The following is a 13,711-nucleotide window of genomic DNA, read 5'->3' as shown; positions in this document are numbered from 1 at the left end:
ACACCCCTACAACTCATTCTCAGCCGTCGACTTACTCTGCTGACCGATGTTCTTGGTATCGCCAACTTCCTGCCTTCAGAGGCTCACCTCACCTCACCGGAGACTGCAACGAATGCTCAGGTTTACAATCCCTAGGTCCGATTAAGGTATGTTTTCGTTTTGAATTTTGTGAGTTATCAGAGATGATGGATCAATTTTTTTTTCGTTTCGAATTCCGTTCATTTGTCGTCAGATCTACTTCTTTATAGCGAAACAAGTACTGCATCAATTTTCTCTAATGTAAGCGACTCAAGATCTTCCCCCGGGCCACCATTCTGAGGGTTACAACGCATCATTATTTATAAAAGAAACATCTTGATTTGAATTCAACTCGTTTGAAGAGACACATTTTCTCTCTTGTCAAAAAATGGAACTACCTTTACTTTGATATCAAATCTAGTGCTTTCCACTTCATTAAAGTACCATGTATTGCATCTGAGTATAAATATTCTAGCTTTCGTTGCCCACAACTTCTTGTTTCCAACTATGTTGTGACGATATGTATTCAACTCTTTGTATTGGCGCAAACTGGAATATAATCGTGGGCAAAGAAAACTAAAATTTTTCATTATCACGAATCCCCTTTCACTTTCCTTTCTAATCCATCCTCATCCCCATGGTAAAATCGATTCCATGTTTCTTATAATTTATATTGTTTTAGGTTCTTTGTTAGGATGGCGAATCAGGTTCCATTTTGGGGTTAATCGGTATCTAAAAGCTCTTTTCCTGATGTGAAATCGGGTTCATGGTTTTTCCATTCGTTTGTGTGTTATTTGTTGTAGACGGAAGTTCCAGCAGTTGAGTTGTCGATTGCCTCTTCCAAGCTGCCAACCACCTCCTCCTAATGAAAAGTAATTTCTTTGTACCCTTCTTTTTTCATAGCATTGAGGACATCAATAATTTTGGGGAAATTCCATTTTAATTTTAGAAAATGGTCATCAGCCTCTAAGGAAATTTAAGTTCGATTTTATATGTTCTAATGTTACCTCCATTTTTATATTAATGCTAGCTAATTTTATATTAATGCTAACTAATTTTATATTAATGCTAGCTAATTTTGGGGTAATTCCATTTTAAACAGTAATTCTAGCCCAACATTAACATATGTTTACATATTGTTGAGGTTTTTTAATTACATGCGTTGAGTTCTTTTTCAATTTGGAAAGAAAGAAATATGTATCCATCCTCCATCTATTGCTGTTATTTTCAGCAAGAATGAGACACCCATAAAGAAGTGCCAAAAATTAAGATATTATCTTTTATTGAAGAAATTTAGATTGATTTTAGGTCTGGTAATTCCTCTATGAGGTATGTGCTTTAATTTGTTGGTAAAATTAGTACAACATTGCATACCCTGATTCAACCGCTCCAAGGAGAAATTCAAAATGACCTAAATGTATATTCCTCTTTTATCCTTGATAATTTTACTCTTTTTTCACCTTAAGATATTTCAAATGATGTAGAATATCGAACCAATTAGGGGTTGTTATTTGTTTTATGCCCTGTGTGTGTCAATTGGGTTTAAGATATCTATTTGTATGCCTAATTTTGTGCAAATACTAATTCCTTTCTTATGTATCCCTTTCAGATTCTATGTTTACCCACCCACTAGACGTTAGATTGAAAAGAAAGTTTCAGCTGCACACCAACTGCTTGATGAAATGCTTGAACCATATTTCTGAAGTTTCATTTTGGCTGCTTTACTGTTTAACAGCAGGTTGTTGTTTGATTTCAAGGGCTGTCCATCAAATCATGCAAGTCGCTTAAAATCAAGATTGAAATCTCTTAAACACAACTTTGGTAGCTATCATCTCCTGTGATCCCGATATAATGAAGGATTAGGCTAACATCTCAGGTCATAAATGTACTCTCAGCAATAAACCCAATTTAAATGAAGAATCGTATGTTTCTAATCAAACAGAAATTAGACTCAAGAGCCTGAATGAATAGAACTCAAGTAACAGAAAAGATGCATCTTCAAAAGGCAAAGCTAATGCATTTTCACTACTTGGAAAATGTTTTAATTAGGTAAATCAGTTTTCATTATTTTCAAGTACATTTCTTTCTGGGTCTTTTTTTCATTAACATCTTCATTATTTTCAGTTTTTTTATTTGAATTATCTTGAGATTCTACCACTTATAAAAGTTTTTTCTTAAACTTCTTAAACATTACTGACATTGCCTATATTTTCACTACTTGTATGTTGCTCTAAAATGCAAGTTGTTAAGGGTGTAAAGCTTTTGAGTGCACATAGTATTTTGAGTAATCATGAGTGTCATTACCTTGAAGTTAATGAAAACAGTTCACCTTTTGAAAGAACCTTCTTCTATTTGTCAAGTGTCGGGTCATGGCAGGAATCCGGGAGACAGAAAGAGCATCAACAAACAAAAGAACAAACACCTACCATTGTTTTATTCTAAGAGGTGGAAGTGCATCAATAAAAGACATGGTATCTAGTAAACAACCCTACCAATGAATAATTATTATCATTATAATCACTCAGTTTTAAATGTATTTAGATTTATTTTTCAAGAAAAAAGTTATCCAATTGTAGCAAATGGCATCCAAATACCACTCTACTAGAGATATAATTGGGTAACTTTTTCAAAGTAGAAACAATCAAATGACTTTCTGGAAAAAGATGGAAAGCAATAAACAGAACCGAAAGTATGATAAGAATAAATGAAAGTAGGTTGTAATTATATTTACCAACATGGATTCAATGGTAGAAACGGGAGTGGGAAGTCTGAGATGATGAACTAAATTTTTTAAATATAAAATAGTTGTAAAATTAATCTTGTTTTTGTAGTTGAATATGGAGGATTAGGTTTAGGTTATTTATATCACTGCATAGCTTTGGAGGAGATTAGTTGTGCTTCAGGATCAGTTAGAAGAACCTTTCGTGCCCATTCTAATCTTTGTATTGATCAATTGGTAACACCAAAAACTCTGTACTTGTAAAATCATGAAAACCCTTCACACATGTTTAACTAACATAACAAGTTTGTTAATCTCGCAGGTGAGAAACGGAAGAGCTACACAAAAGGAGAAATATTTACCCAAGGTTTTAATTTAAAAAAAAAACTAATTGTTCGGTGAATTTCATCTTGTTTTATGTAAGTTCTTTCATGAATCCATTTCAATTTCTTTTTCTTTCTTTCTTGTAGTTAATTAGTGGGGATCATGTTGGAGCTCTTGCAATGAATGAACCTAATGGTACTTTTTATAATTTTACCGTTTTAGATTATCTTTAAGTCTCTACTTATGAATTAATTATATATATTTTTTTCTTTTTTAATATTAACAGCTGGTTCAGATGTTGTTGGAACGAAATGTAATGTTGAACGTGTTGATGGTGGTTATGTTTTAAATGGGAATAAGATGTGGTTCACCAATGGCCCAACTGCTCAAACATTGGTAATATGATCTTAACTTTTAAAATAAAATATCTTGAAATTTGAGTATATTTTAAAGATATTGACTTTGTCAAAATTAGGTGGTTTGTGCTAAAACTGATGTAGCTGCTCGTTCAAAATTAGTCCAGGCAAAGCTCGAGAAAGAAAGCCTGCGAGAGTTGTCTTAATTTCAGCAGACCAGCCGTCTGCCAAAACAATTATCCGCGGATACTCCTTCCCATTAACCTTAGGTAATGTAGTTAGGTGAAAGACCTGTTGTCATCATTTTTCTGTTTTTATAAACTCATCCATTTTTTAGTGAACTCATATGAAAAGCACTTTAATTATCTGTCTAGTTGGGTGGGAGGCATCCGTGTGTAGAAGGACATTTATGCTAACATTGAGTTGTCTCAAACAATACTATGCCATTTGTTTTTCTCTAATTTATGGAATTATTATTTTTGGAGGTCTCCTTGCACCTACAATAAGTTTCTTTTCAATATATAATACAAAAAATCAACACATGTACTATGTAGTTTTTCTCTAAAACTATATGAATTATGATCTCAGTTGGAGCTGAAATTGGGAATAAGAGGGACATCATATGCAGTTTTCATTTATAGCATCCATCTTCCTATGTAGTTGAGGTATACAATATACATATTCCAATATAATAAAATTATGCAATTTAGTAAAATTAAATCCGACTGTTTATCATTTTGATTCATAAATTCAGTGATGTTGGTGTGATTTCAGCTTTGATGGTGGTTGAAATAAACAATGTAAAACAACAGGAGCATAAAAGATGTTCTCTTGGTTGTTGGTGACTGCATGTTAGTTGGCTTACAGGTAATTTCTTTAGCAGTGATATACTGATATCCCTCGCAAGTCTCAAGGCTAGAGAGCTTACATATGTTTCATATACTGTAGTTTTCTTTAAGAGAAACTTGTGGCATCTTTTGTAAACTTTGGATTTATATCTTATTTAGATTATTCCCAAATTCCTAACAGTGGAACATAGATTCCTGAGGGAACTTCACCATGGCAAAAAAAAGTATGATAGAATCTGCCAAAGTACTTTCCTTTCATAGTCCCTAGACTATATGAGTCGGATTTGTCATTTTCTATATGCTGTGTAGGCATTTTGTTCATGCATAATAGTTTTCTAAGAGAAACTTTTGTCATCTTTTGGGAGCTCTCAATTTATATCTTATTAGAGTAGAACATATATCCAATTATAGTGAGAAGGATGTTGATGGTATAATATAATCTTTTTCTCCTCATTATCCTGGAAGACAAGATAAAGAACGTGTTTTGTATATCTATTTATAGTACATATCTTTCACATAACATAAACAACTCTTTAAATTCCATGCATCATTGACTGGATAATATCTAGGTATACTTACTTGTGTAGTGTTTCCGTGTTACATAATTGATCAATACCTCACTAAGTTGATCATCTTTTACAGCCGATTTTGGTGTATGTGTCCAAGGTTGATGGGAAGTTCAATTTTAGCCCCATCAGTGTTAAATTTCTAACAGAAGTTGCAAAAGTTATCTTTGCACTTGTCATGCTTCTAATACAAGTATGTTCTTCATTTCTTAATTTTATTATATTTATCTTCTACTTTTGTTTTGGAGAACTTTTGTGTGACCTAAGCTTATCTTTCATCTATTTACACCAGAATATACGATGCTAACTTGTTGGCTTGGTTATTAGGTATTATGCTCTCATTATTTGCATGTTATCTTAATTGATTTTTAAGTTCTAAACTTATTGTAGTATTTTCTTCCTTTATTCCTTACAAGTTGCTAAATTCTTTGTTAATTTTCAGGCTAGAAATCAGAAGATTGGAGAGAAGCCACTTCTTTCTGTCTCCAGCTTTGTATAGGTAAAGTTGCCAAATTTTCGTTTTTGAGTCAACATATTATGAAATGGTTACGCCTCTTCCAACAACAAAGTACTCATTGTATTCTTAATGATTCCCATTCTACTTTATCCGAGCTATAGAATGCTTAAAAGTTTAAAATTTATACCATATCTTATAACCTATAGAATAAGTTCAGTTTTTATAAAAGCAACAACAAAGCTCATGCTCATGTCTTTATGTCTGCCATGGTTTTCTGCAGGCAGCTCGCAACAAAGTGCTTCTTGCTGTTCCAGCTTGCAACAAAGCATTCCTCTATGCTTTTAATCACACTCCAAACTCCTTTGCATTTTTTGTTCATAGATTACAAACACCAATTTCTTTCAAACAACAGAAGATCTAGAGTTTAATTGGGTGATTGAAGGAGATGGATGTAAACTTGATTCTGGAACTGTCAGTCTACCAACATTAGAGTTTAATTGGGTGATTAAAGGTGATTTTGGTTCTTGAAACGAGACTCAAGATATCATATTTTGGCATGGCTAGAAGCTTTGGAGGAAACAAGACTCAAGAAAAAAGTAAACACAGAGTTGTTGGCACATAGTACGCTAGATGATGCAATTATATAGAAATGAGTTCATTTTTTTATAACATTTACTCACTTTTGGAATAATTATTTGTATTTGACATATTAGTGAAATGAATTATCTTTGTTATTTATGGTATTTTATTTTGTATTATGAGATTTTTAATGTATTATTTAATTTGAAAATTAGTAAATCTATAAATAATATTTTTCTTAAACATTTAAAATTATGATACGCAAAAATGTGTGTCATCTTCATTTATGACATGGCCTTTCTTGACAGGGGCTTTCTTGATACGTGTTGCGTGTCATTAACACGCGTGTCGTAAGGTTACGACACGCGAATGTGTGTCGTCTTGACAAGGACTTCCTTGATACGCATTGCATGTCGTAAACGCGCGTCGTAAATGAGCGCCGTAAATGCACGTCGTCTATAGACGACGCGCAAAAGCCCGTCGTCTCTCTTTATGACAGGGCCTTCCTTGACGCGCATTTGCGTGTCGTCTGAGCCTTTTACGACGTGCAATGAGCGTCGTAAAAGGCTGTTTTTCTAGTAGTGCATAGAACTGACATGCATAGTTGACTAACCTGGAATGGCACAGAAACAACAATATGTGAACACGATAGGTTAGAAACCTCAAGTCGTGTGCTAGTGATTAACTATCGGTTTATTCTTGATTTGTTCTTGAAACTTTTCAAGACAAATGAGACTCCCACTGACCTCTTGACATAAATGATTCTCTCATTAGGAACCTTTCCTAGACAAAACAAATATTCAAGAGTTAGTGTAGTTCTTATCAAGACAAAACACTTCGCATAAATGGTCCTAGTTGGTCTTTGTCTTATCCAAGACAACACAACTTACCAATTTCAAATGTGCAAGAATAAGAAAGCCTTTTCTAAACTCCACATTTGATGTGTGTTATAAACCTACTTAAGACTTGTCACTCAATTCACAATCTTGGAATGTATCTCTAAGACTTGATATTGGAACGAAGTATGATTGACTTCTTGATTTTAACCATTTCTACAATTCTCGATTCCTCTTCTTGGTCATACAAATGCACTAAGACCCACTTGGAGGATTGATGTGGTTTTTTTAATCATTAAGACTTATCATAAAATACAATAAAAGGTACGCTCCCTTCTTCTTAGAATAGAGAAACTTTTATCTTTCTGCCTTCTTGATTCTTCTTATTCGTTCTGCTATTGATCTAAACTCTTTCAATCAACTCAGAATTAATCTTATAAGCATAACCATATTCACTAAACTTTAGTAAATCATGACAAACATCTTTATCACTCTCGTGGTGGACTTGATCAATGTAAAACCTAGTGTACTCGATCTCCTAGTCCTTCTCTTGACACTTTGTCAAAGAATTAGTCTAATTTCCAAATATGAAGTTTCTCATTCATCACGCAACCAAGTTACATGACTCCAAGTTTTTGTCCAACTGAAACTTGGGCGATGGGAATCTTCCTTTATTTGGCAAATTCTCAACATTTTCACAAATGACATAATTAAGAATCAAATCCATTATTGATACACAAACATCAATTTTTCATAACGATTTCATTGCAAGGATATATAAAATTATTCAAACCAAAAATTTTATTTTATTCATAAAAGCAGCAGAAAACATGTCCTTACAATGCAAAATCAATTGAAAAACTATGTTATTAGCAATCTATTCTAACACCAAGTAGTATCTCAAGAACTCAATTTTCAAGCAATGCGATCGAAATCCATTTCTTCAAGATTAGATTCAGCTACTTCTTCCCTTAAGCTTCCTCTCTTTTCTTCAATCCTACAAAACATCAAAATGTAATCTTATCACATCATGAATTAAGAATCTGGAATAGGAACTTAAAAGAGTTAGATAGTGGATTTCATACCTGAAGAGTAGCCATAACACTAGACTCTCCTATCTCTTAGATCTTTCAGGTAGATGGGGCAGCTTCGTCTCCAACGCCCCTTCTCTTGGAAATAAAAACAAATGGACTCTTTTGGAATGACACAAGGAACTATCTCAGAGTTTAACTTTTCTGGATCTCCAATGTCATCATTTTCAATGTCCATTGAAGTTTGGGAGTTTGATTCACTAGACAAATTTGCTTGACCAGCACGCCAAATCATTGTTGATTCAGCAACTATAAGCAAATAGGTGAGATCAATGAGGTTTACGTCGTGATCCATCATATAGTACTCTCTAACGAACTCACTATATGATTCAGGAAGCGACTGAAGAACCCAGTCAACAACCAACTCACTTGAAATCTCGACACCAAACATGCCTAACCTATCAATGTGTGACTTTATCTCTAAGACGTGTGCACACACAGGTCTCCCATCTTCATGTTTACTTGCCAAAAGGGCTTGAGTGATATTGAACTTTTCAATCCTTCAGTCTTGTGGATTTGGGAGAACAACGGGAGGAGGTGGAGGAAGTGAATTCAAGCTAGTCCACATGGCAGGGATTGATCTTTCACCTTCATTGTGGAACATACTTTCACTTTGAGCAGGAATATCATTTCCTTTGGATTTGGGAATACCATGGTTAGATTCAGACATCTACACAATGGGAGAAATCAAGTTAGTTGATTGAATCCTTAATAATACAACCAAAAGAGATATTAAGGCTAGGATCCAACACAACATTCCACAAATTGGAAGAGGGATGCCGTAATCCAATTTGCAAAATATTTGAAGGTAGGTAAATGACGATTTACCAATTTCCACCATGAAAAACGAAAAAGAAGGTTAAGTTTTAAATGTATTGGAAACTCCTAGATCTTTTGAGATACATTGAAACTATTCAATGGCATGTTTTAATCTCGGATTATGCTCTTCTATTTGTGACTGGGATGCCGAGGATCACAAACATGATGTGAATAACCATGCAAATGTGCTTGGTAACCTCATTGTTTTATCATTAACTATTGATGTGCCGGTAAACCACACACGCTCCATCAAAATGACTATCATGAGATACCCATTACTACTCTTTATTAGTGCCTTTTAGTATGTCGGGTAACCACACACGCTCCACTAACGACCAATAAAGCATAATGTGCAATTTCATGGATTAGCATACTTTTTCACATTTTTTTCTAAAGTAACTAGAGTTGGGATTTTGTAAAATAATGTTCTAGTACTTTCTTTAATAACATTATACTTTTAATGAGGTGTAGTTGTCCTACCAAATCCGTTCTGCTAACGACCCTCCACTAATCAAGGAAGCGGTAGGTGAGAGTGGACACCCATTCAACTACCATTTTATAGGCAGTTTCCTTATACCCCCCTTATAGACTAGCTTCGTGAATGAGGCATACTAGCGATTTGACTGACCATATTCTTATATATATATATATATATATATATATATATATATATATATATATAATATTCTTACTTTTAATTATAACATATATATACGGTGTGTTTTAAACTTTTTAAAACTTTAGGGTTTATATATAAATTTCGAAAATTAAGCCATTAATTTTAAATTTAAAATAATCCAAATAACTAGATTTAATATTTATCTATTAATTACCTTTTAATTAATTTATTAAATCTTGTAAGGATTATCTAATCAAATTAAAGAATTTATTTAATCCTAATCGTTATCCCTCTAAATTTCGAAAATATGGGGATAGGTTAACTTCCTTATTTTTCTCAATCAAATAACTAGATTTAATATCGATCTATTAATTAACTATCAATTAATTAATTAAATCTTGTAAGGATTATCTAATTAAATTAAAGAATTAATTTAATCCTAATCCATATCCCTTCTAGATTTCGAAAATATGGGGATAGGATAATTTCCTTATTTTTTTTTTTCAATTATCCAATAAGGGAACTATTATCCAAAACAAAGAAACCCTAAAAGGGCTAGCATATTTCGAAATTTCAAGGGGAAGAGGCTAGGGTTTTCAAAACCCTAACCCTAATTTTGATTAGGGTTCATGGAGGCTAGGGATTTTGAAAACCCTTTGAACCAAAAACCCTAGAAATCGAAAATTTGGCCTTTTAGGGTTTAATAGCTATAAACCCTAATTTGCAATTCAATTATTATAGCAATTCAATTTAAAACAACAATGGCTCTGATACCACTGATGAGTTTTAGGTAAAATAAATAAACTAGAAAAACAATTCCTAAGTTCACATGCGGCCTACTTTGGATCTATGTTTTAACTATTGAACATATAACTTTGAATTGAAAAACACAAACCCTAGAGGAGAGAGGCTGTTTTCGAAAGTAACAAACTAGGGTTTAGGAGTTACATACCTTTCAATTGTTATAGCAAACAATTGACAATCCTCTCTATCTTGATCTTGATCTTCTTGGAAGCTTAGCACCACAAATGTAATGCCTCTAATGGAATCACACCCAAGAACTAGCAAGAAGGAAATTAGAAGGAGAGAGAGGGAGGGAGTATGAAATTCTCAGCCTAGGGTTTCTTCAAAAGAAGGAGTGCCCAAAATGTGAGCTAGGAGGCTCCTTATATAGCTGAGGGATCTAGGATCTAGGGAAAAACCCTAATGCTCCTTGCGTAGGGCCTAAGCAAACCCAAGGGCCTTATCCAGGCCCCCATGGACGAAATTATTAGGGTTTCCCCTATAGATTTCGTCCACCCCCTTCCAAGGAGGTTCTGGAGCCTTCCACTCAACTATTAGATTATTGCAAACAAGTCCCTACACTTTATAATTAATACTTTTAACCCCAAAATTAATTCTGATTAATTTCTGGCTAACTATTAATTAAACATAATGATTCCTAATCAATATATTAATCTTTTAACATATTAATAAATCATTTATATTAATTTATTAATCTTATAATAAATTAGTATCTCTCATTTCATAATTTTCTTGTCCAGTTGCTAGGTTTGAGGGCAACCCAAAAGGACTATGTTGCTATCAATTCAAGTACATACCAATTATAGTTATGGGCTTAGACACCTAATCCAACAAGAACATGCTGTAGAATGATAGCAGGGAGATCATGAGTATATCGGGGTGCAAGACCCTGAATGATATGACTTCTTGAGCTTGAGAACGAGATATGGACTTGGAGCACACTGGTGTGAAGGAATTAGATTAGTTGCTTATATAGAGGTGTCTCGATAGAAGACCCTAGATTTTGGATTAGCTATTGAGAGACCAGCAGGGTTAAATTCAGTACAACATGTTCAGAAAACTGCACGATAGAGTCTTTCGTTCCAGGGGTTGAGTAAGTGTGACTCTGGGTTATTCTCCGTTTGTGTTTGAATTATACTTCTAAGAAAATGGCATATGCCATCTGCATACCTTGGAATTAGAATGATAAATTGGAGATCGTTCCCCTATAGGTCAGGTTACTTCAGATGCAGTAACTGTAGTATGTATGTGCAAGATTCAGTAGTGTCTCACTACTCGCGGAAGGTGTTGGTCGGGTATTGATCAGTTATATTCTCAGTAGTGACAATCTAGAGCTTCTAATGGAGTAGTTAGCGGTCGATAAGGAAGTAGATTAGAGATGTTCATCCTAAGAGCAGATTCTCAGGATGCAGTCACTAAAGTAAATGCAGTTAAGGATTGAATGGTGCTCAGTTAGTTAGCAAGAATGGTTTGGATCTGGTAAAAGTTAGTTAGAGCGCCGACAGAGGTAAACGTTGGCAGACAACATATCGCCTTTTTACTGGAAGGAAGGTTGGGGAATCCTTTCGACCGGTGAGCAGTAAGGAGTTAGCCAGATCCAATTGGGGGAGAACCCTCTGAGTATACAAGGATAAGAGCATGCAGACCCAGGATGAGTACGCGACCTCCGAGAAGAGAAGATAGTAGTGTAGTAAATAATAGATTGAGGAGTTCAGGATTGAAAGTTTGAGGAACTTCCCAGCAGTTAGTTCATGTAATTGAGATGGTTAGTAGCTGGTTTGGAATCCAGGATTGGAGGACCGCCTGTAAGACTCTAGTAAGTCAGAAGGAGGATCTTAAGAGCGGTTAGCAAGAGATGCTTCCGTGTTAGTAGTCAGTGGTAGAGGCAACATGTAGAGCACGGTAGAGCAGCGGGATGGCCGCAACATTTCCCAGTAGCAGTCAGATAGTAGTAGAGTGTTGTAAGTGTGCGAGGGTAGCCGTAGCATTCACTAGCAGTCAGATAGTAGTAGAGTGTTGTAAGTTTGCGGGGGTATCCGTAGCATTCACTAGCAGTCAGATAGTAGTAGACTGTTGTAAGTCTGCGGGGGTAACCGTAGCATTCACTAGCAATCAGATAGTAGTAGAGTGTTGTAAGTCTGCAGGGGTAGCCGTAGCATTCACTAGCAGCCAGATAGTATCAGGGAGTGTAAGTTTGCGTGTTTAGCTGTAACATTTATCAGGTGGTAGGCACACCAGTCCGGGTGCAGTAGTGAGGATATGGGAATCCATAGGTTAGATTTCGGATTTCCCAAATCGTTCAGTTATGGTTAAGCCGACGATTCGACAGTTGGATCATCACCACAGTTATGAGATCTGGGAAGCAGTGGACCGCTTGGGTTTGTGTATGTTATGGGCTACCATTAGTCTGGGAGCCATCATTTTAGTCTTGGATTTGATGATGTCAGGATTCGATGTGGACCCGGTTGGTTGGACCGGGAGGTTGTTAGGGTCTCAGTGTCAGGATGTCTAGTGGAAACTAGTTTCGGAGGAAGATTTCGTTCAGAAGTCGTGGGAACGACTAAGTAAGGAGCCATTGGGCTCCACAGTTGAGTTGGAACTCGGTGTTGCAGATAACCGACGAATGATTGGAGACCAGGAAGGTCTTGAGATATTTTGGGAGGTAGTTCAGTGTTTCATGTAGTTCGGTGTTTCAGGCAGTTCAGTGTTTCATGCATGTTCAGTGTTTCATGTAGTTCAGTGTTTCAGGCAGTTAAGTGTTTCAGGCATGTTCAGTGTTTCATGCGGTTCAGTGTTTCAGGCAGTTCAGTGTTTCAGGCATGTTCAGCGTTTCATGTAGTTCAGTGTTTCAGGCAGTTCAGTGTTTCAGGCATGTTCAGTGTTTCATACAGTTCAGTGTTTCAGGCAGTTCAATGTTTCAGGCATGCTCAGTGGTTCATGCAGTTCAGTGTTTCAGGCAGTTCAGTGTTTCAGGCATGTTCAGTGTTTCATGCAGTCCAGTGTCTCAGGCAGTTTAGTGTTTCAGGCAGTTCAGTGTTTCATGCAGTTCAGAGTTTCAGGGAGTTCAGTGTTTCAGGCAGTTCAGTTTTGTAGGCAGCTCAATGTTTTGGATAGTTTCAGAGTTATGGACAATATTAGTATTTGTGTTGGAATGCAAGTGCTGACAGTATAGTTGGTTGATTTAGAAATGGAAAGTCCCTCTCATCAGGATCAGTTGAGCCTTCTCCTAAGTATAAGTGATCTACATGGGTAATTAGGCAGGTAGCCCTTCTTGCAGGATGGAAGACTCGAGTTATTGGAAGTTGAGTAGTCAGATGAGAGATAAGCAGGCTGGTTCTAGCAGCATCGATTCAGTATGAGTGGCAGAGTGGATAGAACAGTTATAAATAGTCGAGGTATCTTCAAAAGTCACTGGAAGCGACTAGGAGATTACGATGGGGTGTAGTGACCGGTGGGAGTCTGGTAACCCAGATATCGGCAGATTAGTTGGACCAGGGTGGTCTCAGTGCATCTGGTAGGCAGATGAGGGGCAACAGAATTTTCAGTCAGAGGCAGTAATGACAAGGGAAGTATAGTATGAGGCATCAAATTGATAGAGGGTGCTACGCCTCTCACGGCAGGGTTGGATAATCTCAGAGTGGAGGGTTTGACGTTGTTGCGCAGCTCTCATATGAG

The 13,711-nt window shown here is 35.8% G+C and overlaps 1 protein-coding gene across 1 annotated transcript; it reads left to right on the top strand.

Moving 5' to 3' along the window:
• The first annotated feature begins 2,753 nt into the window (after nt 1–2,753).
• On the top strand, nt 2,754–5,330 carry LOC111921145 (isovaleryl-CoA dehydrogenase, mitochondrial). Its single transcript, XM_042897437.2, has 10 exons — nt 2,754–2,784; nt 2,850–2,974; nt 3,060–3,104; nt 3,208–3,256; nt 3,348–3,457; nt 3,537–3,584; nt 4,006–4,073; nt 4,230–4,284; nt 4,908–5,024; nt 5,274–5,330. The coding sequence occupies exons 1-10, from the start codon at nt 2,754–2,756 to the stop codon at nt 5,328–5,330; spliced, it is 705 nt and encodes a 234-aa protein (XP_042753371.2).
• Nucleotides 5,331–13,711: the final 8,381 nt, after the last annotated feature.

This window comes from Lactuca sativa, chromosome 8 (genome assembly GCF_002870075.4).
Source record: "Lactuca sativa cultivar Salinas chromosome 8, Lsat_Salinas_v11, whole genome shotgun sequence".
Taxonomy (NCBI): Eukaryota; Viridiplantae; Streptophyta; class Magnoliopsida; order Asterales; family Asteraceae; genus Lactuca; species Lactuca sativa.
Note: the sequence above shows the minus strand (reverse complement) of the source record. Positions and strands in the feature narration are given on the sequence as shown.